This window comes from Harpia harpyja, chromosome 10, assembly GCF_026419915.1.
Source record: "Harpia harpyja isolate bHarHar1 chromosome 10, bHarHar1 primary haplotype, whole genome shotgun sequence".
Taxonomy (NCBI): domain Eukaryota; kingdom Metazoa; phylum Chordata; class Aves; order Accipitriformes; family Accipitridae; genus Harpia; species Harpia harpyja.
Window position 1 is genome coordinate 262,609 of NC_068949.1, and position 22,347 is coordinate 284,955.

Sequence of the window (22,347 nt, forward strand, 5' to 3'; positions counted from 1 at the left end):
CTGCCACACGTGGTCCCCTTCCGGCGCCTTTGGGTGACGTCACGACGAGCCTCTCTCGCATTGGGCGAGGCGCTGGTCACATGGGGCTGGCGCGAAGCCGCCCGCGCGCCGGAAGCGGATCCCGCCGTGGCCGTGGCGACGGGACGCGGCGGGGCAGGGCCGGGACGCGCCCCGGTACCGGGGGGGGCTCGGGGGGACACCGGACCTTGCGGGGGCGGGGGAGGCATGAAGAGAGGACGGGAACGCGGCTGCGGGGGCTTTGATGAGGGGGCGGGGGGTCTCGGTACCGGGGCTGGAGGGACTCGGGTGTTGGGGTGGGTGCCGGTGCCGGTACCGGGAGTTCAGGGAGTACCTGGGTGTTGGGGTATCCTGGGGGGGGCGGGGGGGGGGATGGTCCCGGGGCTCTGGGGGGTCCCGATTTGGGGTGAATCCCGGTGTTATGGGCCGGGGGCGGGGGCTGAGGGCCGTGCTCGGGGCGCGGGGGGGGGGACACCCCGCCTCTGGGGCTGCGGGAGGTGCTGATACCCCCGCCCCCAGCCATGGAGGGGGCCCCCGCGCCCGACGACCCCGACCGGCAGGCGCAGGAGTACGTCAGCCGACTGCGGGGCCCGGGGACCCCCCCCAGGCCGCCCCCCGCCGCCCCCCGCCGCCCCGACCCCGGGGCCCAGCCCCCCCGCTCCCCCGACCCCGGGGCCCAGCCCCCCCGCTCCCCCCCCGCGTCCTGCCGCGGGGCTGAAAAGGCCGCCCCCGGGCGGAGGGGGGCGCGGGGGGCCTGCTGGCACTGCCGCTGGAGCTGCTGCTGGAGATCTGCGGGTACCTGGGGGCACGGGAGGTGCGGGGGGGTCCTGCCCCGCGTCTGCCGGGCGCTGCGGGAGGTGGCCTGGGACGCCGTGGCCTGGCGGCTCCGTCTGCAGCGCAGCGCCCGCGGCCCCTTCCCCGTCCTGGAAGGTGGGTCTGGGGGGGCGACCCTGACATTGTGTTTCCATGCGGGGGGCTGGGGACCCCAAAATATTTTGCTGTAGTGGGTTGGGGACATCCCTAATACTCCGTTTTCCTGGCTTTGCCGACCCCAAGGGGGCTGTGAGGTGCTGCAGAGGGCGAGTGTGGGGAGTTGGGGACCCTTTCTGACCCCTGTGGCAAATTGAGGACCCCCAGTGACCCCCCATTTCCCCACAACTCCTGTCCCAGTGCCCCATGTCCCCCACTCTGCTGAACCTCGAGGTGGCTATGGAGCACTGTGTGGGGCAAAGGGGGCAGGTTAGGGACCCCCCCTGATGCCCCAGATCCCCCCCATCAGCTCAGGGGGCCGCCCCTGACCCCCCATTTCTCCGCAGAGGAGGGGTTCGACTGGTCGGCTGCCTGCGTGGACCTGGAGGAGCACCTGCAGCGCTGGGGGGGCGGCGGGACCCCCATGGAGCACTTCTCTCTGGATGAGGGACACTTTGCCTCCGTTGACTCCGTCCTCCTGCTGCAGGTGGGGCCAGGCTGGGCCTGGGGGGTCCCCTGGTTCTGGGGGGTGGTCCCCATCTTACCTCTGTGTTGTCCCCCCCCCAACTGGTAGGGAGGGACCCTCTGCGTTTCAGGTGCCCGTGACCGCAACGTCAACCTGTGGGACCTGCGGCAGCTGGGCCGGGCCCCCGGCAAGGTGCTGGTGAAGGCGCTGGGCACCGAGCGCAACGGGACTCACAAGGTGGGGGGTGCAGCTGTTATCCCCTCTCCTCACGCCTCGGTTGCCCCCCTTGGGGAGCCACTGGGGGGTCCTGGAGCGGTTTTGGGAGCGGTGGTGGGCTTGGGCTCTCCCTCGCAGGGCTGGGTCTGGTGTTTGGCCTCCCAAGACAACAAGGTGTGCTCAGGCTCGTGGGACAGCACGGTGAAGCTGTGGGACCTGGAAGCTGAGGGGCAGCAGTTTGGGGAGATCAGGTAACAGTTGGGGGGGCCCCAGGGAGGCTTGGGGTGGTCCCTGGGGTGAGGTTCTGGCTGAGCCCAGCCCTCCCCTCACCCCCAGAGAGAAGGCGGCTGTGCTGTGCCTCTCCTACCGCCCCGACGTCCTTGTCACCGGGACGTACGACAAGACGGTGACTGTTTACGACCCGCGAGGTTCGTCCTGCCTGGGATGGGGGGCGTCCCTGGGATTGGGGGAGGTGCTGGGGGGGGGCCCCCGGCTCAACCCCCCTCTGCTGGCAGCCGGCCAGGCTCTGGTGTGCAGCTACAAGCCCCATGCTAGCGCCGTTCTGTCCTTGGCGGCCGATGACCAGCTCATCGTGTCGGGCAGCGAGGACCGGACCCTTGTTGTCTTTGACCGACGGGGCGATGGGGTCCTTCAGCGCCTGCAGGTGGGTCCTGCTGCCCCCCAAAACCGGGGGGGGGACGGGGGACAGGGCTGGGGGCTCCCTTCTCCATCACTGCTGCAGTTGGGGCCCTGAGATTTGGGGTGCAGCAGGATCTGCCCCTGCTAATACTTCATTCCTTCCTCCCAGCTGGAAAACTACCTGCTCTCCATGTCGTACCGGGGGACGCAGCTCTGGGCAGGGGACAACCAGGGCCGAGTGTACGTCTTCAGGAACAGCACTGGCAGTTTCCAGCCCGCCCGGGTAGGGACCCCAAGGGGGTTGAGGGGTGCAGGGGAGGGGCTCGGGTGCCCCCCAGTGCCTCACGGTATGTTTTTATGTTCCCTTTCCTGCAGTACTTTGACGTGGGGCACCGGCTGCAGATCACGGGGCTCTGGCACTCGCTGGGGTCCCTCTATACCACGTCCACCGACAGGACGCTGCGGGTGAGGGTCCCTCTGTCCCTGTCACACAGCGCTGCACTGGGGGGGGGCCTGCTGACCCTGTTGTGGGGGGCTAGAGGACTGCGAACAGCTTTTGCTCTCTTGCAGATACACGTCCCTACGGACCCTCCCCGCACCATCTGCTCCTGGACGCATGACGACGTGCTCAATGGGGTAAGGAGGCACTCGCTCCCTTGCACACGCGTGTGCAAGCACCCCGGCTCCCCCCAGTCTCGGTCCTGCCACAGTGTCTGCCATGCTGGTCCTTGCACTGGGGGCTCCCTGGGGTGGGGAAGTGTCCCCCTGGGTCAGGGGGTGTCCCCCCAGCAGGCCCCCCGCCCCGGAGGTGCCCCCCACCCCCCCGACGCTCCTCTCGACCCCCCCCAGATCAGCGTGGAGGGCGACGTGGTGGCAGCCGCCTCGGGAGGCCTCTCAGTCGAGGTGTGGAGGCTCCGGACCTGACGTGCTGCTACGGCCCCATGCTCACACTGCCTGGGAAGCGGGGCTGGGGGCGCTCCCCGGCGCCGGGGGGGGGTCCCCTCTGCGCCCCCTGACATGGAGGAGACGGGCCCAGCCTTGGGCCCTTGGTGGGGCTGGAAGTTGCTGCCTGTTCATGGGTATTAAAAGGATTTGACTGGAGCGGAGGTTGCGTGTGTGCCCCCGCGGGGGCATCCGTGGTTTTGGGGCGAAGTTGGGCGGTTTGGGGGAGGTTTCGGGGTAACCTCGGTCCAGCGCCATCCCCGCAGGCGAGGCCCTTCGCTTCTGGGAGTCGATTGCCCCTCCGCGGCCACCGTCCCTTCTTCAAGATGGCGGCGCGCAGCTGTACGCCAGAGAGCGGAGAGGCGCAGCAAGATGGCGGCGCGCAGCTGTACGGCGGAGGGGGGGAGCAAGATGGCAGCGCGCAGCCGCAGTGTGAGGCGCGGCGCTGGTGGGGGCGGGCCAAGATGGCGGCGCGCAGCGGCGGCGCGGCGGAGTGAAGGCGGCCGGAGCCCCATGGCGACGCCGGGGCAGGCCCCCGCCGCGGCCCTGCGGGCCGTGCTGAAGCCGAGCGGGCCCCTCCCGAGCGAGAGCCTCCCGGTGCGCGGGTACGACTTCGCCGGCGGCCCGGACCACGCCGCGCTGCTCCGTTCCTTCCGTACCACCGGCTTCCAGGCCACTAGCTTCGCCCAGGCCGTCGCCGAGATCCACCGGATGGTGGGCGCGCCGGGGCCGGGGGGCGGCGGGGTCCCGGGGCGGCGGGAGGGGGTCCGGGGCGCGGCCGGAGCCGGTCCTGACCACCCCCCGCGCCCGCAGATCGCGGCGAAGCTGGAGCCGCTGAGCGAGGAGGAGCGGGGCCGGGCCGGGCTGGGGGGGCCCCGGCCCCCCTCGGGCTGCACCATCTTCCTGGGCTTCACCTCCAACCTCATCAGCTCCGGCGTCCGGGAGACCATCCGCTACCTGGTGCAGCACAATATGGTGCGTGGGGCCTGGCGCGGCGGCGGGGTCTGTCCGGGGCTCCACCTGCCCCGGGGCCGTCGCCAAAGTCCCTGGCGGGGGGCGAGGGGGGGACCCTCAGGTCCTTGGGGTGTCTCCCGGGCCGGCCCCAAGGTCCCCGCCCTGTCCCTGAGGTCCCTGCAGGGTTCCCAGGGGGATGTGTGGCTCCCGAGGGTGTCCCTGAGGTCCCCAAGCTGTTCCTCGGGTCCTTGTAGGATCCGGGGGGGGGTCCCCAGCCTGGTCCTGGGGTCCCACCCCTGTCCCCTCAGGGCCTTTGGGGTGCCCAGCATTCCTGGGGGCTCAGCCCCGCCCCCGAGGTGTCCCCCAGCTTGCTCTAGGGTCCTTCGAGCCCCCCCCCCCTTCTCGCTGGGCTGTCCCTGAAGTCCCGACGCCGTCTCCACCCGGGGCAGGTGGACGTGCTGGTGACCACGGCGGGGGGGGTGGAGGAGGACCTCATCAAGTGCCTGGCACCCACCTACATCGGGGACTTCAGCCTGCGGGGCCAGGACCTGCGCCAGAGCGGCATCAACAGGTACGGGGCGGCGGGGTCCCCTCCCGGGCGGCGGGGTCCCCTCCCGGGCGGCGGGGTCCCCTCCCGGGCTGAGCCTGTCCCCTCCCCAGGATCGGGAACCTGCTGGTGCCCAACGACAACTACTGCAAGTTCGAGGACTGGCTGATGCCCATCTTGGAGCAGATGGTGGACGAGCAGGAAACGCAGGTGGGGGGTGGCCGGCCCGGACGCCTGGGTCCTCCCCGGCTTGGGGGGGGCGCGAGGGGCCCGGACGGCTGGGTCCTCCCTGGCTGGGGGTCCTGAGCGTGGTGGTCCGGCAGGGCGTGAGGTGGACCCCCTCCAGGATGATCGCACGGTTGGGCAAGGAGATCAACAACCCCGAGTCGGTCTGCTACTGGGCGCAGAAGGTAGGTGGGGATGGGGGGGACGGTCACCGCGGGCGTCACCGCGGGTGTCACCGCCCGTCACCGCATCCCATTTCCAGAACAACATCCCGGTGCTGAGCCCGGCGCTCACCGATGGCTCCCTGGGGGACATGATCTTCTTCCACTCCTACAAGCGCCCGGGGCTGGTGCTGGACATTGTGGAGGGTGAGCGTGTCCCCAGAGGCCAGGGTCCCGTCCCCACCCTGCCGCCGACGCTGGGGTCCTGCCCCCCTGATGCCAGGGTGTGCCCCCCCCCCCCCCCCCGACACCGGGGTCCCCTGACAGCCGTCTCTGCCCGCAGACCTGCGCCTCATTAACACCCAGGCCATCTTCGCCAGGAAGACGGGGATGATCATCCTGGGCGGGGGGCTGGTGAAGCACCACATCGCCAATGCCAACCTCATGGTGAGGGGGGTGGGGGCCCCCCCCGTGTCCTGGGGGATGGGGAGGGGGTGCGGGGCACCCCCGAGGATGGGGAGGGGGCGCAGGGGCTCACCCTGCTCCTCACCCTGCAGAGGAATGGGGCTGATTTCTCCGTCTACGTCAACACGGCGCAGGAGTTCGACGGCTCCGACTCAGGGGCACGGCCAGATGAGGCTGTGTCCTGGGGCAAGATCCGGATGGATGCCACCCCCGTCAAGGTGGGATGGGGGGGTCCTGGGGTGGGGGGTGGAATTTGGGGTGCCCGGAGGGGGGTCCCCCATCCTCATCCCCTCTTCTCTGCTCAGGTCTACGCCGACGCCTCCCTGGTCTTTCCGCTGCTGGTAGCGGAGACGTTTGCCCAGAGAGCCGATGCTTTTCCATCGGAGACACCAGCAGACTGAGCCAGTGGTGGGGTGTCCCTGGGGGCTGAGCCCCCCATCTCCGAGTGGGGGGCAAGCCCCCCAATTTGGGAGGGCCAAGCCCCCACTACCTTTGCAGGGGCTCCCATCTCAATGCCCCCAGGCTCCGCTCCCTGCACCCCAAATGCCAGCGTGTGCAGAGTAGGAGAGAGTGGGGTGACTCCCCCGAACGGGGGAATGGGGGAGCTGGGACCCCCGCAGCACTGTCCACCTGTCCGTGCCCCCCCCGTCACCGTCCACCTGTTCCCCCCTCCCCAGCGCTTGTATTTATTTAAGCTGCTCGGGGGTCCGCGCAGCTCCACGTGCTCCCAATAAAGCACTGCAGTTTCTCCACACTGTGGGTTTATTCCTCATTACTGGGGGACGCAGATGGGCACTGTGGGTGCCCCCCAAACCCACGTCACGTGGCGGCATCCCCCTCGGGCTGGAAGCTCTCCTCGCGCCAGAGCTGGACGTGGCCCTCGGTGGCGGTGAGCAGGCAGGGCAGGGTGGGGTGGAAGGAGAGCGACTGCACCACGCCGCGGCCTACTGCCAGGCTGAGCGCCAGCGAACCCTGCGGGGGTGTGTGAGGATGTGGGGGGGCTCCCCTGGGACCCCCCAAGCGCAGGCTTGGCCCCCCCCTTGCCCACTCACCTCCACCAGGTCCCAGAAGTAGACATTGCCATCCTCGGAGGCGCTGCCCACGTGGGTGTCCTGCTCGCTCAGCACGCAGTCTAGCCGGTACGCCGTGCTGCGGTGGCCCGTGTACCTGTGGGGGGGTTCCAGGGGGGATGGGGTGAGGTAGAGGCCCCCCCACAGCCCCCCAGGGGGGCGCAGGGCCATGGGGAGGGGGCTCGTACTCGCCCAGCAGCTCCCCTGTTTCCTTGTCCAGCAGGCGCAAGGTGGAGTCAAGGCTGGCAGCCAGGGCGCACTGTCCGTCCTTGCTGAAGCAGACGCTGGTGATGGGGCCTGGAAGCAGATGGGAATTTGTGGGTGTCCTGGGGAGACCCCCCGCACCTTGGAAGCCCCCCACGCTGGTGTCCCGCACCCCCTCACTCACTCCCTATGTAGTCGGAGTAGAGCTGGCCCGCGCGCAGGTCGTAGCGCCGGACACGGCCGTCCACGGAGCTGCAGAGAGGGGGTGTTAGTGCAGGGGGGGTCCTGCTGACCCCAATCCCGGGGGGCCCCGCTGGCCCTGTCCCCCCTGAGCATGTCCCTGTCCCCTGAGTGCGTCCCCATCGCTCACCCTGAGAGGATCTCGTGGTCGGAGACCTTCACGCTGGAGATGCCGTCCTTGGCCTCATCCAGGACCTGGACGGGGTCAGGGCGGCGGGGAGCGGCAGTCCCAGCACCGGACAGTGGAGTCAATGGAGCCTGGTGGGGGGCCGGGGGGAAAAAGGGGTGTCAGGGGATGTCAAGGGGGGGCTCTGGTGCTGGCAGGGCCCCCCGAGCCCGCTTCCTTACCAGACACAATGATGGTGGCCTCCTCATTGAACTGGACGCAGTTCACCTTCTGCGAAACAAGCAGGGAGTCAGCACCCTGCAGGGAGCCCCGACCCCCCAAGTTCCCCCGGACCCCCCACCCCCGCTGCCCCATGTCCTCACCCCCGCGTGTCCCCCGGTACTTGCGGACCACTTGTCCGGTGGCCACGTCCCACAGTGCCACGGTCTTGTCAGCCCCACAGGAGCAGAGCTGGCTGTTGTCAAAGGAGCTGGGGGGATGGGGTGCCCTGTCAGTGGGGCTGGGGGGGTCCCCGAGGGGTGGGAGTCCCCACAGCCCCCTGCCCTTTACCCGGCGGCATCCAGCACCTCGTAGCCGTGCCCCTGGTAAGTGCGCAGGGCTGTGCCCTTGTGTGGGTTCCAGAGCCTCAGGGACTTGTCGCTGCCGCAGGTCAGGCAGTAGTTCCCGTCCACTGGGGAGGGGGGCACTGAGATGATCCCCCCGGCACCCCAAATAGGCACCCCCTCCACAGGAGCTGCGGTCCCCAGTTACCCCCCCCCAAGGAACAGGAGCCCGGGACCTCTTTCCCCCCCTCTGGGATGGGGACTGGGAGTGTGCCCCCGCCCCTTCCTCCCCCTGGGATGGGATCAAGGAGTTGGGGTCCCCGTGCCCCCGGGATGGGGTGCGGGTCCCCGTTCCTCCCCACCCCCCCGGGATAGGGCCCGGGTCCGCACTCCCCCCCATCCCGGATCCCCCTTTCCTCCGCCCCGCCGGTCCCACCGTTAAAGCGGACGGCCCGCACCGCGCCCTGCCCGCACTCCAGCGTCCGCACCCGCCGCCGCGGCAGCTCGGGACGGGCGGGCCGCGGCCGCGGGAAGGCCATGGCGGGCCGGGAGCGGGGCCGGGGCCGGGGCCTCTTCCGGCGGCGGCGGCGGAAGCGGGCGGCGGGGCGGCATGGCGGACCCGCGGCGGCCGGCGGCGGTGGCCAGGTGGGAGCGGGGCACGGGGAGGGGACACCGGGAGGGGGACCGGGGAGGGCTCCGGGGAGGGGGACACCGTGGGGGGACAGGGGCCCCGGCCCGTCTGATGGTGCCGCCCCCAGGTACAAGCCGCCGGCCACTGAGACCAACCCGGCGCTGGAGGACCCCACGCCCGACTACATGAACCTGCTGGGGATGGTCTTCAGCATGTGCGGGCTCATGCTTAAGGTGGGGGCACCGGCACCGGTCCCGGGGGGCACCGGCACCGGGCGGGGCGACACCTGCCCAGGGTGGGCACTAGCTCCGGGAGGCACCGGGACCAGCCCGGGGTGGGCGGTGGGATGATATTTTGGGGGCTGAGGACTGTCCCTGGGGGGGGTTCTGGGGTGGCTGAGGGCCGTGGGGGCACAGGGACCATCCCCGGGGGGGTTCAGAGGCACACGGACCATCCCCGGGGGTGTTTGGGTGGTCGAGGGCCAATGGGGGGAGAGGGGCTGTCCCCGGGGGGGGGGGTGTCAAGGGCTGTCCCCAGGGGGGTTCAAGGGGACAGGGGCCATCCCCAGGGGGTTTTGAGGTGGCCAAGGGACAAGGAGGGGACAGGGGCCATCCCCAGGGGGTCCCCACACCGTACCCAAGGGGTCCCCATGCCATACCCCTCTGCCCGCAGCTGAAGTGGTGCGCCTGGATAGCCGTCTACTGCTCCTTCATCAGCTTCGCCAACTCCCGCAGCTCTGAGGACACCAAGCAGATGATGAGCAGCTTCATGTGAGTGCCGGCGGCTCCGGATCCGGCCCTGGGGTGCCGCATCCCCTGCAGAAGGGACAGCGGGGAGACCATCCCGGTTTTGCGGGGGTCTCTGAAGCCCGGGCTGGTGTCTCTCCCCTCTCCAGGCTCTCCATCTCAGCCGTGGTGATGTCCTACCTGCAGAACCCCCAGCCCATGTCCCCTCCCTGGTGACGGCCGGTGTCGTTCCCTGGGGAGGGCACTCACCGTGGGGGAGGCAACGGGTTGAGTCGGGGCCGGGACGATAAAGGGGGTGCTGGGGCAGAGCTCGTGGTTGTTGTGGTTTGTACGTACCTGCGTGGGCTGGACCCTGCTCAGAGCCGCGGCCTCAGCAGGCAGATGGTGTGGATGGACCCCCCCGGGGTTGGGGGAGCCCCAGGGGTGTGGGACCCTGCTTGGGGGATCTGGGGGGCCTGCCGGGGGGAACGGTGGGTGAAGATGGCAGGAGTTGGAGGGAGCGATGGGGTGTGAGGGCTGGGGGAGCCCCGGGTGGGGCTGAGGGGAGCCATGGAGGTGGCAGAGCCCCGGGGGGGGCTGAGGGGAGCCCTCAGCTCCGGCTGCCCCCGGGGCTGCCCTCAGCACCCCGGCGCCATCGCCTCTGTGAGGGATCCGGCTGCTCGACGCGCCATTGGAGGAGTGAGCCGCCCGTCTCTCGCTCTGCGCCGACCGCGCCTCGGTGGGGGCGGGGTTTCGGGAGCTGCCACACGTCATTGGCTACTGAGCGTTCTCCCGCCGCCGGAGGGGCCGTTGCCGACGCCCGCCCCGGGAGGAGCGGCATGCGGTGTCAATCATGGGCGCTCCTCCTCCTTATTGGCGCCAGTCCGTTATGTCACCGCCCCGCCTGTGGAGGGGGGGGGGTCTTCGCGGTGTTCCGTTACGACGCGCCTCCGCGCGCAGCGGCTAATCAGAGCGCGGGGCGTGGCCGGAGCGGCTTTCCTCGCCGTCCATTGGCTCTCGCTTGCCCAGAGGGGGTGGAGTGGGGACCCCCCTCAGGTCATGTGGACGGGCGGTCACATGACCGTGCCCGCGAGCGACATGGCGGTGCCCGGGGCGGTGGCGCTGCTGCTGCCGCTCCTCGGGGCGGCGGCCGCGGGCTGCGGGTACCAGGTGGGCCCGGGGGATTGGGCCGGGGGAGCCACTGGAGAGGGACTGGGCGAGACTGGAGGGGCTCCGGGAGAGGCTGGGGGGACACCGGAGCGTCCTGGGGCAATGGGAACTGGGGGAACTGGGAGGGACTAGGGGAGCTGGGAGGCACTGGGGACACTGGGATGGCCTGGGGGAGCCGGGAGAGACTGGGAGCACTGAGGAAATGGGGACTGGGAGAGACTGGGGGGAAGTGGACAGCTGGGAGAGATCGTGGTGGGGAAGCTGGGAACCCAGGAGGGACTGGTGGGCAATTGGGAGGAACTGGGGCAGGGAGAAACTGGGCTGAGGGAGCTGGGATACTGGGAGAGACTGAAGGGAGGTGGGGAAACGTGGATGGGGCAGCTGGGCTGGGACTGGGTGAACTGGGAGAGGTCAGATAGGGGGAGCAGTGGGGGACTGGGAGAGGGAAACTGGGACAATCTGGGCCTGAGGAATGGGAAGGGATTGGGGTCTATCATGGGCTGGGACTGGGAACACTGCGGAGAGGCTGGGATGGGGGTGATAGGGGAGGAAGAGGAGAGTTTAGGGTACTGGGGTGTCTGGAGGGGGCTGGCGCACGGCTGGATAGTGACAGTCACGTGTCCCAGCTGGGCTGTCACTGGGGGGGGAACGACACGTAGGCATCCTGGCCTGCCCTTCCCCCCCAGGCAGGGGACTCAGGCGTCCTGGCCACTGGTTTTTAACAGCCGTTTGCATCCTCCCCTGCAACCCAACGGCTTCCTCTGGAAATGGCTGGAGGGGGGGGCAAGAGGGGGGACACAGGGTGTGGGCACAGCCTCGTACGAGCCCTCAGAGACTCCGCTTGCGCCCGCAGTCGTGTCCGCCCACGCGCCCCGACCTCCTCAATGTGCACCTGGTGCCCCACACGCACGATGACGTGGGCTGGCTCAAGACGGTGGAGCAGTACTTCTATGGAGGTGGGTGTCCCTGCCACCGGGGGGTGGGGGGGGATGGTCCCCGGGGAGGGGCGGGTGACGTCCCCAAGGCCACCGCAGCACCTGCGGGGACGGAGGTGACAGCTCCAAGGCCACTGTGGGGGTGGAGGTGACGCTCAGCAAGGCCAGCGTGGGGTCGAAGGGACACTGAGTGCCGGAGATGGAGCCTGCAGCCTCACGGCAGGGTGGGGGTTGGGGGCAGAGAGACAAATCCTGCCCTCGGGACAGGGACAGGACCGTGCTTTCTGCCCATTGTCCCCAGCGTGGTGTTGTGACCCCGGTTTGCCTCTTGTTTTTGCCTGTCGGAGCAGTGCTGGGACCCCTGGACCTTTCTGTGTTCCCCCCTCTATGTCCCTTGGATGTTTCTGTGCCCCCCCACGACCCCCTGTTCTCCCCCCACATCCCCTGGAGGTTGCTGTGACCCTATCCCCCCTATTCCGTGACCCCCATGACCCCCGGATGTCACCTGTGTCCCCACGGATGTTGCCGTGACCCCGTATATGATATCATGCCGTGCCCCTGTGCCCCCTCCCCGCCTGTCATGGTTGACCCAATCAGTGCGTAACGAGGTGCAGCACGCGGGGGTGCAATACATCCTGGACTCGGTGGTGGCCCAGCTGGCAGCCGACCCCTCCCGCCGCTTCATCTACGCCGAGGTGGCCTTCCTGGCCCGCTGGTGGCGGCAGCAGGATGAGGCCACGCGTCGCACCGTCCACCAGCTCGTCGAGCAGGGTGCGGGGGGCACAGTGGGGATGTCCCCCGGGGGGGAATCTATCACTGAGAGGGATGTGGGGGGTGTCCCTGGAGAGGGACGTGGGCATGGGGGCACACAGAGATGGGGAGGGGGGGGGGCTGGGGTGTCCCTGAGGGTCATGGGGAGCACGCAGGGACATGAGCGGGGGGGGACTGGGGTGTCCTTGGGGGCATGCAAGGACATGGGGCGAGACTGGGGTGTCTCTTGGTGGACAGGGACATGAAGGGACAATGACTAGAGTGTTCCTTGGAGCATATGGGCTTGGGGGGGAACTGGGGTGCCCTGGGGGGACAGAGACTTGTGGGGTGGTACTGGCGTGTCCCAACAGGGATTTAGGGGGGGTACTGCTGTGTCCCTGGAGAGACATGAGTACAGGGGGTTCACAGGAACACGGAGGGGGACTGAGGTGTCTCTGGGGGCTTACAGGGGGGTTGCACGGGGACATGGGGGGGATTGGGGTGTCCCTGGGGTGAGATGGGCATGGGGATGTGCCTCTGAGGGGGCACAGAGGCCGGGGGGAGGCTGAGGAGTCTGGGGTGCCCCCAAGGGACTTGGGGTGCTGCCGGTGTGAGGTGCTGCTTGTCCCTGAGCACCCCCCCTTTTCCCTGCAGGCCGCCTGGAATTCGTGGGGGGGGGCTGGTGCATGAGCGACGAGGCGGCCGCCCACTACAGCCCCGCCATCGAGCAGCTGGCACTGGGCCGTCGCTTCCTGCGCCGGGAGTTCGGGGCCTGCGGCACCCCTCGCGTGGCCTGGCAGATCGACCCCTTCGGGCACTCCCGCCAGCTGGCTGCCATCTTTGCCCAGGTGGGAGACCCCCCACTCTGCACCCACCCACCCCCCTACCCGGCCCTGCAGGGGACCCTGGCGTCCAGGCTGACCCCCTCCTCCCTGCAGATGGGCTACGACGGACTCTTCGTGGGGCGCGTGGACTACCAGGACAAGGCGACGCGGGAGCAGCTGCGGGAGATGGAGTTGCTCTGGCGGGCGAGCACGAGCCTGCCGCCCCCTGCCGCCGACCTCTTCACTGGTGGGACGGGGCGCAGGGCCCCTCCCGGGGCTGGGGTTCCCTTGGGTCTCCCCCCAAGCTCTTCCTGGGGGCTGGTCCTGTGCCGGGGTGCCCCACTGGGTGTTGCCCATCCCTTGAGCCTTCCCCTGTCCCCTTCCCCTCCCCTCCTGAGGGTGACCTGTCTATTCCCAGGTCTGTTGTCCCATTCTGGGGCTGTCGCCGTCTTCTGGGTCCCCTCTGGGATTTTTCCTTGTCCCTAGGGCTGAGCCCATTCTCCATCGAGCTGATCTCAACCCTGTCCCCAGCCCAGCCGCCCCATCCCTGGGCTGACCAGGGGGGTGACTGTCCCCAGGCATCCTCCCCAATGTCTACAACCCGCCATCGGGGTTCTGCTGGGACCAGCTCTGCTCCGACCCGCCCGTGGTGGATGAGGACAGTGAGGAGAACAACGTGGACAACATCGTCTCCACCTTCCTGCAGATTGCCACCAGCCAGGTGGGTGCCCCTGGGTGGTGGGGTGCTCCCTGGGGTGGGTGGGGGGTCCTGGACACCAAGGTTTCCCTCTGGGACAAGGGGTGCTGACCTGTCCCGTCCCCACCCCAGGCCGAGCACTACCGCACCAACCATATCATCATGACAATGGGCTCTGACTTCCACTATGAGAACGCCAACCTGTGGTTCAAGAACATGGACAAGCTCATCGCTCATGTCAATGCCCGGGTGAGTGGGGTCTCCCCCGTGTCTCCACCCGTGTATCCCTGCTGTCTGTTGTGCCCCCGCCCCAGCCCGTCTCACACCCTCCCCTGCTTTTCCAGCAAGCCAACGGCAGCCGCGTCCACGTCCTTTATTCCACCCCGTCCTGCTATCTCTGGGAGCTGCACCGGGCCAACCTCTCCTGGTGAGGCCGGGGGAGCGAGGGGGAACCCAAGCGTTCAGGTAGGACGGACAGACGGACGGATGCAGCCTGGCTTTCCCACAGGTCCCTGAAAATGGACGACTTCTTCCCCTATGCAGATGGCCCCCACCAGTTCTGGACGGGCTATTTCACCAGTCGACCCGCCTTCAAGCGCTACGAGCGCCTCAGCAACAACTTCCTCCAGGTGGGACGGCAGCCCGCATGCCGGGGTCCCCATCCTGGATGCTTGGGACCCCTGTCCCTCTCCCTGACCGTCCCTTCCCTCCCGGCAGATCTGCAGTCAGCTGGAGGCCTTGGCAGGGATGGCGGCACGGGAGGGTCCCTACGGGCCTGGGGACAGCTCTGTGCTCCGTAAGTGCCGGCATGGGGCCCCCGGGGACCCCTCTGGATCCGCCTGATGCCTCCTTGCCCCCCCCCGGCAGGTGAAGCTGTGGCCGTGGCCCAGCACCACGACGCTGTGACCGGCACCGAGAAGCAGCACGTGGCTGACGACTATGCCAGGCAGCTGGCGGCGGGATGGGAGAGCTGCCAGGTAGGGCCCTGCCGCCTGTTCTGGGGGGACAGATGGGGTTTGGGGGTGCAGGGCCAGGGCCAGCAGTTGGGTGTGGACCAGCATCACGTCCATGGGCCAAACTGGTATCTGGGGGGATGAACTGGTTTCTGCGGAGAACAGGAGCTGGTCGCCGTCTTAGGGATGAGCCCCTGACCCTGGCCAGCGTTTTGGGGACAAGCTGGGGTCTGGGCGGCCAGAGCATGAGAGCTGGTGGCTACAGCCGGGGCGGTGGGGGATAAGCCAGCGAGCACCCCTCGTTACCTCCCGTCGTTACCACCCACGCCACGTGACCGTCCCCTGCTCCCGGCAGCTCCTGGTCGCCAATGCCCTGGCCAGCCTCAGCGGCAGCAAGGAGAACTTTGTCTTTTGCAATGCCCTCAACATCAGCATCTGTCCCCTGACGGAGGCAGCTGGCCGTGTAAGCACCTCAACGGGCGTCTGGGGGGGCTGCGGGGTCCCGGCGGGGCTAACGCACCGCATCCCTCTGTCCCCCAGTTCACCGTCATCTTCTACAACCCCCTGGGCCGCCACGTGTCCTGGCCCATCCGGCTGCCAGTCAACGGGGCATCCTACGCGGTGACGGACCCCCAGGGCCAGCCCGTCCCCAGCGAGGTGAGCCCAGGCCAGCTGCCGCGTCCCCCCTGCCTGCCCACAGCCCCCCCTGACTCTCCGTGCCTGTCCCCAGGTTGTCCCCATCTCCAACTTCACCCACCGGCTGCGGGGGGACGGGAGCAGTGCCACGCGGGAGCTCCTCTTCCAGGCCTCTGCACCCCCCCTGGGCTTCAGCACCTTCACGGTCTCCCGGATGAGCCGCGGGGACCCCCGTGTACCCCCTGCCCAGACCCCAGTGTTGTCACAGCCCCGGGAGATCCAGAATGAGGTACGGTCCCACTGCGAGGGATGCATTCCCCCAACATGTGCTGGGCACTGGGTGGACGCAGTTTGGGGTCTTTCCCCACAGGGTCCCTGGGGCTGGAGCAGGTCCCTGGGCAGGGGAAAGCCTGTGGTGTTAAGTCCCCGGTGGAGTTGCACCTCTGTTGGCCCAGTTAAACCAGTCCTGGGGCAATGGGAGGAGCTGGGGGTGCGGGAGGGGGCTGAGCGGGGACGGGACAGATGCTCGACCTGCCGCTGTCCGGCCCCACAGCACGTCCGGGTGCTCTTCGACCCCCTCACCGGGCACCTGAAGGAGATCCAGAACCTGGACAAGAGCATCTCGCTGCCCGTCTTCCAGAGCTTCTACTGGTGAGCACTGGTGGAGCCCAGACACCTGGGTCCCTCGTGCGGGGCCTTCTTACACCTCTTGTCTTCCTCCTCCTCCTCCTCTCGTCCCAGGTACAACGCCAGCATCGGCAATGATGAGACCCCCCAGGCCTCGGGCGCCTACATCTTCCGCCCCAACAGCTCTGAGCCCATCCCCGTCTCTGGCTCCAAGCAGGTCTCCACGTACCTTGTGAAGGTCTGTGGTGGGGACCGTGTCCCTGGGGGTGTCCTTGGGACCGAGGGTGTCCCCGGGGTGCTGAGCCTTGCCACGTCCCTTGCAGAACAGGCTGGTGCAGGAGGTCCACCAGAACTTCTCCTCGTGGTGCTCCCAGGTGGTGCGGCTCCACGCGGGGCAGCCTTATGTGGAGCTGGAATGGACCGTGGGGCCCATCCCCGTGGCGTGAGTTAGGGACTTGGGGGGGGGGGCTGGTGTGTGTGCTCCTGAGGTGGGGCCCCCTCAAAGCCCACTGCTCACCCCCTGCCTCTCCCAGGGACGGCTGGGGCAAGGAGATCATCAGCCGCTTTGAGACAACGCTGCAGACAGATGCCCGCTTCTACACTGACTCCAATGGGCGGCAGATCCTGGAGCGCAGGTCGGGGCTGGCCCGCATGCTTGCTGTGGCCCCCAGAGACCTCCGTCCCCCTCCCCATAACCGGGCTTTGCCTCATCCTCAGGCGTGACTACCGTCCCACGTGGAACCTGAGCCAGACGGAGCCCGTGGCGGGGAATTACTACCCTGTTAACAGCCGCATCTTCATCAAGGTACCAGCTTTGGGGCAGTAGCAGGCAAACGGGGCTGAGCCCGGGGCAGAGTTCATGACATGTGCGGCCTTTCCCTCCCTGCCCACAGGACAAGAAGTTCCAGCTGACGGTGCTGACGGACCGCTCACAGGGCGGCAGCAGCATCTTCGACGGCTCCCTGGAGCTCATGGTGAGGGGATGCAGCGTGGGCGGTCCCCGGGGTGGGGGGATGCGCCGGGACATAACCACCATCCCCTCCAGGTCCATCGACGGCTCCTGTACGACGACAACCGGGGCGTGGGGGAGCCGCTGGTCGAGCTGGGAGCCAACAAGCAGGGGCTGGTGGTCCGTGGCCGCCACCTCGTCCTCCTCGACACGGTGGAGTCGGCGGCCGACCGGCACCGGCTCCTGGCCCAGGAGCTCTTCATGGCACCCTACGCGGTGCTGGCACCCGGCGGGGGCCCCTCCTACCGCCGCGGCCATCCCAGCCTGCAGCAGGTGAGGTGGGGAGGGGGCTGCCCAGGGAGCGGGGGGAGCTGTCACGGTGCCCTCCCTCACCCTCTCCCCACAGTTCTCGGCGCTGCGGCAGGAGCTGCCCCCCAACGTCCACCTCCTGACGCTGGCACCCTGGGATGCCGGCACCCTCCTGCTGCGCCTGGAGCACCAGTTCGAGAGGGGCGAGAGTGCCAACAGCTCCCAGCCCACCACCGTCGACCTCCTGGTAAGCTGCTGCGTGCCGGGGGGGGGGCTAAGCCTGGTGCCAAGCCTGGCCAAGGGCTGACCCTGCGGCCGGGCTCCCCCCAAGGCTCAGCCTGCCCCAGGCTCGAGGGGCTCCCCAGTCCGGGGGCTGCTCACTGGTCCCAGAGGTGATCCCTGCCATGGGGACGAGTGCGGGGTGGTCACTGATGGGGTTTTCCCCCTCTCCCAGAACCTCTTCTCGGCTTTCACCATCACCTCGGTGGAGGAGATGAGCCTGGGAGCCGACCTGCCACTCGATGCTGTCTCCCGCCTGGTGTGGACCCCAACCACAGGTACCGGGGGGGTTCCTGGGGGCCCTGGGGGAGCTGCCAGCCTCCCCTCACCCCTCTCCTCTTCTCCCAGGTCCAGCCCAGCCCCAGCCAGTCCCCAAGCTGGACCCAAGCCGGGTCACGCTGCAGCCCATGGAGATCAGAACCTTCCTGGCCACGGTGCAGTACAAGGTGCCTGGAGGTAGCCCAGCGGGACTGTGAGCAGCTCCAGCTCGGCTGGGGGGGCTCTGCCCACCCCCTGCCACCCCCAAGTGTATTAAAAACCACGAGACTTTTCCCAGGCACGGTTTAATCGGGGAGAGAGGCGGCATCAGGGCTGGGGGGTGGCCGGGGCCCCCCCCTCATGTGAGTAGCAGCACTGGGTGCCCAAGGAGCAGTTTCCCTGTGGGAGAGGAGATGGGTGAGGGGGCTGTGCCCTGCCCCAGGGCTGGACCCCCCGCCTTGTTCCCAGACCCCCACCCACCTCCTTGAAGCGTTTGCAGGGGAAGTTTTTCAGGCTCGTGCCATCGTCTGTCCGCTCTGTCCGTTTGTTCTGGTGTCGCTTCCGCTTCTCCTGGAGGGAGGGAGAGATGCCGCCCCTGGGAGGGGGAGGCCACGAGCTGAGGGTCAGGGCATAAGGGGTGGAGAGATGTCCCCCCGCAAAAGGACAGAACGAGGGACCCTTCCCTCCTCCCCTTTTTTAGGGGATCCTTATTCTCCCTCCTGGTAAAAGGTGGGGGGAAACATTTTGGTCTTGCTTGTTTGAGAAGGGGCAAGAGTGGCTGCTGGAAGACCAATGCCAAAAATCAGACACCCAGGAAGCCCCCCCGCTCCTTACCCAGCCTTGGCCCTGGCTTTGGGACCCCAAAAGGCTTCAGGGTTTTCCGGGAACCGCTTCAAGCCCCGTTTTCTGGAGCTGGGGTTGGCGTCGTCACGGAGGGTGAAGGAAGCCTGGAGCCTAGGGGAAAAGGGGGGTCAGGGCCCTTTGGGGGGTCAGCAGGGCCCCCCCATCCCCTGGGCTAGTTGCAGGGGGCTGCTGCGGGGTCATACGTGGGCTCCACGGAGAGGATGCGGGAAGCCGGGCTGGTCTCAGCAAGCCGCTCACGCTTCACCGGGTGGATTTTGGCCTGGGGGAGACAAGGTGGGGATGTTCAGTTCAGCCCCTGGGGTGGGGGGCCTGGGGGAGGGTCCCTGAGCCCCCTCCTCACCCAGCAGCGCATGATGTCCCAGAGTACGGCGGGCGGCGCGTCCGTCTTCACAGCATTCTTGCAGGCATGGGAGAGCGAAACGCGGTAGCCGGCGTGCAGGAGGGCGGACCTGGGGTACAGCCGCTCAGGGATGGGGTGTGCAGGGACGAAGGGGGGGACAGGATTCACAGGGTTTGAGGCAGAGGAAGGGATGTTTGGGGTACCCAGGCAGGAGGGGCAGGGGACTTAGGGTGCCCCTGGTGCTGTGGGGGGTTTGGGGTGCCCCTACCTGAACTGTAGCAGGGAGGGGGTGTTGCAGTGGATGGTGCTGCTGAGGCTGTCGAGGGTGTAGTAGAGGGGGACATCGCCCAGCTCCTGCCCTCGGCATAGGGGGAGCAGCAGAGTCAGAATCAGCGCAAGCCCCAAAATTCGGGGGGGGGCTCGATCCGGCCTTGAGCTGAGGATGCCAGAGCTCTCCCCGGGGCTTGTCCCCGTCCCTGTACCTCAGTGACGACGCTGAGCATCCCCTGCATCCGCTCCTCCGTCTGGAAGCGCCCGGGGCTGCTCTGCAGCGCTGCCAGCACCCGCTCCACGAAGGCCGGGTCGTGCAGGGGCTCAGCCCACATGGGGCCGCCCAGCTGGGGGGACACACAAGGCGGGGGGGTCAGTGCTTGGCAGGGGCACAGAGGGGATGGGGGACAGGGGGCTGTGCACCCACCTGGTGCCGCTGCTGGCAGAACTCACAGGTGGGACCCACGGGTGGCCCCGTGGCTGCCCCGTACTTGAAGCTGGAAGAGGAAAGCCAAGGGGTGAGCAGCCCCCCGCTGTCACAGGGCCCCCCCCGCCACCATAGACCCCCCCCCCAGCCCCGCCGTACCCGGTGCCATGGCTCGTGACTTTGCCCAGGCGCTGGAGGTGGTGAGTGCCACAGCCCACGCAGTGATAGACCAGGGCCTGCTTGCTGCCGGGACAAGGTGGGGGTCAGGGGCAGCAGGAGGGTGCAGACCCCCCCCATGGCTCCCCATGTGTCCCCTCCTCACCTGGCCGAGGCCTTCACCTTCGCCTGCCCCGTGAAGACCCGCACGAAGACACGGATGTAGAAGTCGGCGCTGATGGAGAGCAGCGGCACAATGAAGCGCTGGTAGCAGTTGGCGCGGCTGTCCAGGCTGTGCAGGATGATGCGGAGGGCCTGGGGGGGGGGAAACACGGGATAGCACTGACCCCCTGCCCCCCCAGCTGCTGGCAGGAGCATGGTGGTCTCGGGGACCCCCTGAGCACTCACCATCTCGTGGCAGAACTTGCCCTTGAGGGACACGGCCCCGTATTTGCTGTAACATGTCTCAGCGCTGTTCCCCGCCATCACACCCATGTCTGTGCAGGTGACGCAGAGCAGCCCTGACCGGGGCGGAGGGGTGTCAGGGTGCTGCCAGGAGGACCCAGCCGTCAGGGATGCCTGCCTCCCCCCCCCCCCGCCCCCTCCCCAGCTGCTGCTGCTGCTCACCTCCTTCACTCACAGCTTGCACGGCGGCATCCAGGAAGGGCGCGGGGCTGCCATAGGGGTCCAGGTCGATCACGTCGAAGGGCTCCCTGTCTGCCTTGCACTGGTACATCAGCATCCTGGCGGGGGGAGAAGGGGAGTCTCAGAGCAATTAGGACCCCAGTCAGCCTCCTCAGGTTCCCAGACCCCTCCTGACCCTTGGGAACCCCCACAGAAACCAATGCCTCTGCCCAGCACGTGCTGGGAGGGACTGGTGGGGTGCCCACAAACCAGCCCCCACCTTGAGGCTGTGCCCCCTGGGGCAGGGGGACAGGATGTCCCGTCTAACCACCCCCCGTGGGGACGCTGGGACCAGTCTTGGGTCCCCCAGTACAGGAGGAAAACCCCAGCAAGACCACTGAGGCAGTCAGGGCTGCACACAGGGTGTCCGGAGGTTGGTGGGGAGTGAACCACAGCATCCTACTCCCCGGTGGGCTTCGGGGTGGGCTGCTGGGGTGCAGTGAAAAGGAGGGGGTACCTGGCATCAGCCATGCGGGGGGCCACCAGGTCCCCCACCCCGTTGAAGGCCACGTTGCGGTTCATCAGCTCCACCGCCCGGGCCGAGAAGTCGTTGGCCACCACGGCCCGCAGTCCCGGCACCTCCTTGGCGAAGCGGATGGAGCGAAGCCCCGAGGCCGCCAGTGCCTCCAGGACCCGCAGCCCTCCCTGCAGGGAGAGGGTGCTGCCAACAGGGGCTCGGGGGGGCCGGCGGGGCAGAGACCCCGACCGGGGACAAGAGGGGGCATGGCAGCCCCCGCTCCCTGCAGCCCCCCGCCCCCTCCAGCACCTCGCACACTTCTCCTGGCTTCGCTGTCCGTGGGGCCTCGGGGCCGTCGGGTGCCGGCGTGGTGTCACCATCCCCATTGTCGTTCTCCGGCGGTTGAGGGCCGCCCGTGTCCATCTTCTCCTCCCCAGGGAGGATGACTGGAAAAGAGGCAGGGGGCCGGTGGCAGAGCAGAGTCCAGGGGACGGGAAGCCCAGGGGACAGGGACTCCGGGATGGTACCTACCCTGGATCCCCTTCGGCTGCAGCTGGAGCCGAGCAAACTCCGTCATGACAGCACAGCTGCAGGGGGGATGCGGCATCACGGACCCTGCTGGGGGGGGGGGGGGATGATCCCGAGCCCCCCATGGTCCCCCTGGGGCAGCCCAGAGGCCCCAGGACACGCCAGAGCCCCCCACAATCCTCCCTGGAGCTGCCTGAGACCCCCGGGACAACCCCATGCCCCCTCCCTGCCCATCCTGGAATACCCCAGAGCCCCCCATGACCTCGCTAGGACAACCCCGAGCCTCCCCCCCCCCGATGCTCCCGGGCCCCCCCGCTCACGTCAGGTCGCGGTTGAAGCCCTGCACGGGGTTGTAGAAGACCTCGTTGGCGCTGGGGAAGAGGATGGTGGCTCGACCCTCGGAGATCAGCGTCTCGCCGGCCCCGGGGGGGCCGCCCGCGCCCGGGGGGGGCACGGAGCCGTTGGGGGAGCCCCCGTCCATGGCAGGGGGATGGCGGGGGGGGGCCGAGGTGACTCTGCGAAGGGTGCTAAAGGCGGCCGCTGTGTTGGGGGCGGAGGGGGGGAGGTTAACGCCGCACCGGAGCGGCGCTGGGTGAGATGGGGCGGGAAATGGGGGGGGGGGGGAAGCCCCCGCAAGCGGGAGCAAGAGGTGGGGAATGCGGGAGGAGAGGAGCCCCCCCCGCCGGGGCAAGGGGGGGCAGCGGGGCTGAGGCGGGGGAGGGGAACACGGAGCCCCCGGAGGGGCCGGCGCGGGCTCAGACCCCCCCCCCCCCCAAGACGGGACCGAGGGGGGATACAGCCCCGCCCTCCCCCCCAACACGTGGCACGGGACAAGGCCGGGCGCCCCTATGCCCTGCACGCGCCCCGCCAGACCCCGCCTCCTCCGTGTCACGCCCCTTCAGGCCCCGCCCCCGGATGACACCCCCGCCCCGCCGGTAACACCCCCCCCCTCCCGCTCACCCGCCCGCGCCGCCCCGCGCATCCTCCGCGCCGCCCCTCACATGGGCGCCGCCATGTTGCGGCGGGCGGGACGCGCTCACGTGATCCGCGGCGGACGGCGCCCCGCGAGGGCCATAAAGGCTCCGCCCGCCCC

General features: G+C 68.8%; 6 protein-coding genes across 8 annotated transcripts; 4 read left to right on the forward strand and 2 right to left on the reverse strand.

The window, feature by feature from the left end:
* Positions 1 to 13: 13 nt before the first annotated feature.
* On the forward strand, positions 14 to 3,303 carry FBXW9 (F-box and WD repeat domain containing 9). Its single transcript, XM_052800005.1, has 11 exons — positions 14 to 174; positions 538 to 948; positions 1,335 to 1,474; positions 1,562 to 1,690; positions 1,808 to 1,920; positions 2,006 to 2,097; positions 2,185 to 2,333; positions 2,478 to 2,591; positions 2,684 to 2,773; positions 2,879 to 2,944; positions 3,158 to 3,303. Exons 1-11 carry the CDS (start codon positions 81 to 83, stop codon positions 3,230 to 3,232), a joined length of 1,473 nt encoding a protein of 490 aa, XP_052655965.1. The 5' UTR covers positions 14 to 80; the 3' UTR covers positions 3,233 to 3,303.
* Positions 3,304 to 3,607: 304 nt separating this feature from the next.
* Positions 3,608 to 6,356, forward strand: DHPS (deoxyhypusine synthase). 2 transcript variants are annotated; one of them, XM_052800007.1, is made up of 9 exons: positions 3,608 to 3,964; positions 4,064 to 4,225; positions 4,654 to 4,775; positions 4,865 to 4,961; positions 5,075 to 5,161; positions 5,239 to 5,344; positions 5,481 to 5,584; positions 5,695 to 5,820; positions 5,908 to 6,356. In XM_052800007.1, exons 1-9 carry the CDS (start codon positions 3,623 to 3,625, stop codon positions 6,001 to 6,003), a joined length of 1,242 nt encoding a protein of 413 aa, XP_052655967.1. In that variant the 5' UTR covers positions 3,608 to 3,622; the 3' UTR covers positions 6,004 to 6,356. The 2 variants fall into 2 exon arrangements, with proteins under 2 accessions (XP_052655967.1, XP_052655968.1); XM_052800008.1 differs by having other exon boundaries at positions 3,737 to 3,855.
* A 44-nt stretch (positions 6,357 to 6,400) lies between these two features.
* On the reverse strand, positions 6,401 to 8,345 carry WDR83 (WD repeat domain 83). The gene is given in 11 exon segments (XM_052800009.1): positions 6,401 to 6,574; positions 6,655 to 6,769; positions 6,861 to 6,969; positions 7,061 to 7,128; positions 7,247 to 7,332; positions 7,334 to 7,374; positions 7,465 to 7,513; positions 7,606 to 7,617; positions 7,619 to 7,712; positions 7,793 to 7,913; positions 8,222 to 8,345. Coding segments are annotated over 11 exon segments (951 nt in total). The 5' UTR covers positions 8,325 to 8,345; the 3' UTR covers positions 6,401 to 6,421.
* Positions 8,300 to 9,470, forward strand: WDR83OS (WD repeat domain 83 opposite strand). Its single transcript, XM_052800010.1, has 4 exons — positions 8,300 to 8,430; positions 8,544 to 8,649; positions 9,089 to 9,186; positions 9,312 to 9,470. Exons 1-4 carry the CDS (start codon positions 8,396 to 8,398, stop codon positions 9,376 to 9,378), a joined length of 306 nt encoding a protein of 101 aa, XP_052655970.1. The 5' UTR covers positions 8,300 to 8,395; the 3' UTR covers positions 9,379 to 9,470.
* A 709-nt stretch (positions 9,471 to 10,179) lies between these two features.
* MAN2B1 (mannosidase alpha class 2B member 1) lies at positions 10,180 to 17,821 on the forward strand. 2 transcript variants are annotated; one of them, XM_052800000.1, is made up of 24 exons: positions 10,180 to 10,311; positions 11,165 to 11,267; positions 11,844 to 12,017; positions 12,651 to 12,844; positions 12,935 to 13,067; positions 13,399 to 13,541; positions 13,650 to 13,766; positions 13,862 to 13,944; positions 14,026 to 14,146; positions 14,235 to 14,313; positions 14,385 to 14,494; positions 14,826 to 14,933; positions 15,011 to 15,127; positions 15,201 to 15,395; positions 15,660 to 15,757; positions 15,848 to 15,971; positions 16,057 to 16,175; positions 16,267 to 16,368; positions 16,451 to 16,538; positions 16,627 to 16,707; positions 16,779 to 17,015; positions 17,089 to 17,238; positions 17,446 to 17,548; positions 17,619 to 17,821. In XM_052800000.1, the coding sequence occupies exons 1-24, from the start codon at positions 10,201 to 10,203 to the stop codon at positions 17,744 to 17,746; spliced, it is 3,018 nt and encodes a 1,005-aa protein (XP_052655960.1). In that variant the 5' UTR covers positions 10,180 to 10,200; the 3' UTR covers positions 17,747 to 17,821. The 2 variants fall into 2 exon arrangements, with proteins under 2 accessions (XP_052655960.1, XP_052655961.1); XM_052800001.1 differs by lacking the exon at positions 11,844 to 12,017.
* On the reverse strand, positions 17,818 to 22,341 carry TRMT1 (tRNA methyltransferase 1). Its single transcript, XM_052800003.1, has 17 exons — positions 22,215 to 22,341; positions 21,575 to 21,794; positions 21,258 to 21,313; positions 21,036 to 21,172; positions 20,727 to 20,914; positions 20,213 to 20,328; positions 19,994 to 20,106; positions 19,752 to 19,900; positions 19,589 to 19,672; positions 19,430 to 19,499; positions 19,215 to 19,349; positions 19,001 to 19,086; positions 18,733 to 18,841; positions 18,575 to 18,651; positions 18,363 to 18,482; positions 18,009 to 18,123; positions 17,818 to 17,927 (listed from the first exon to the last, which is right to left on the reverse strand). The coding sequence occupies exons 1-17, from the start codon at positions 22,234 to 22,236 to the stop codon at positions 17,856 to 17,858; spliced, it is 1,869 nt and encodes a 622-aa protein (XP_052655963.1). The 5' UTR covers positions 22,237 to 22,341; the 3' UTR covers positions 17,818 to 17,855.
* Between the last annotated feature and the right edge of the window lie 6 nt (positions 22,342 to 22,347).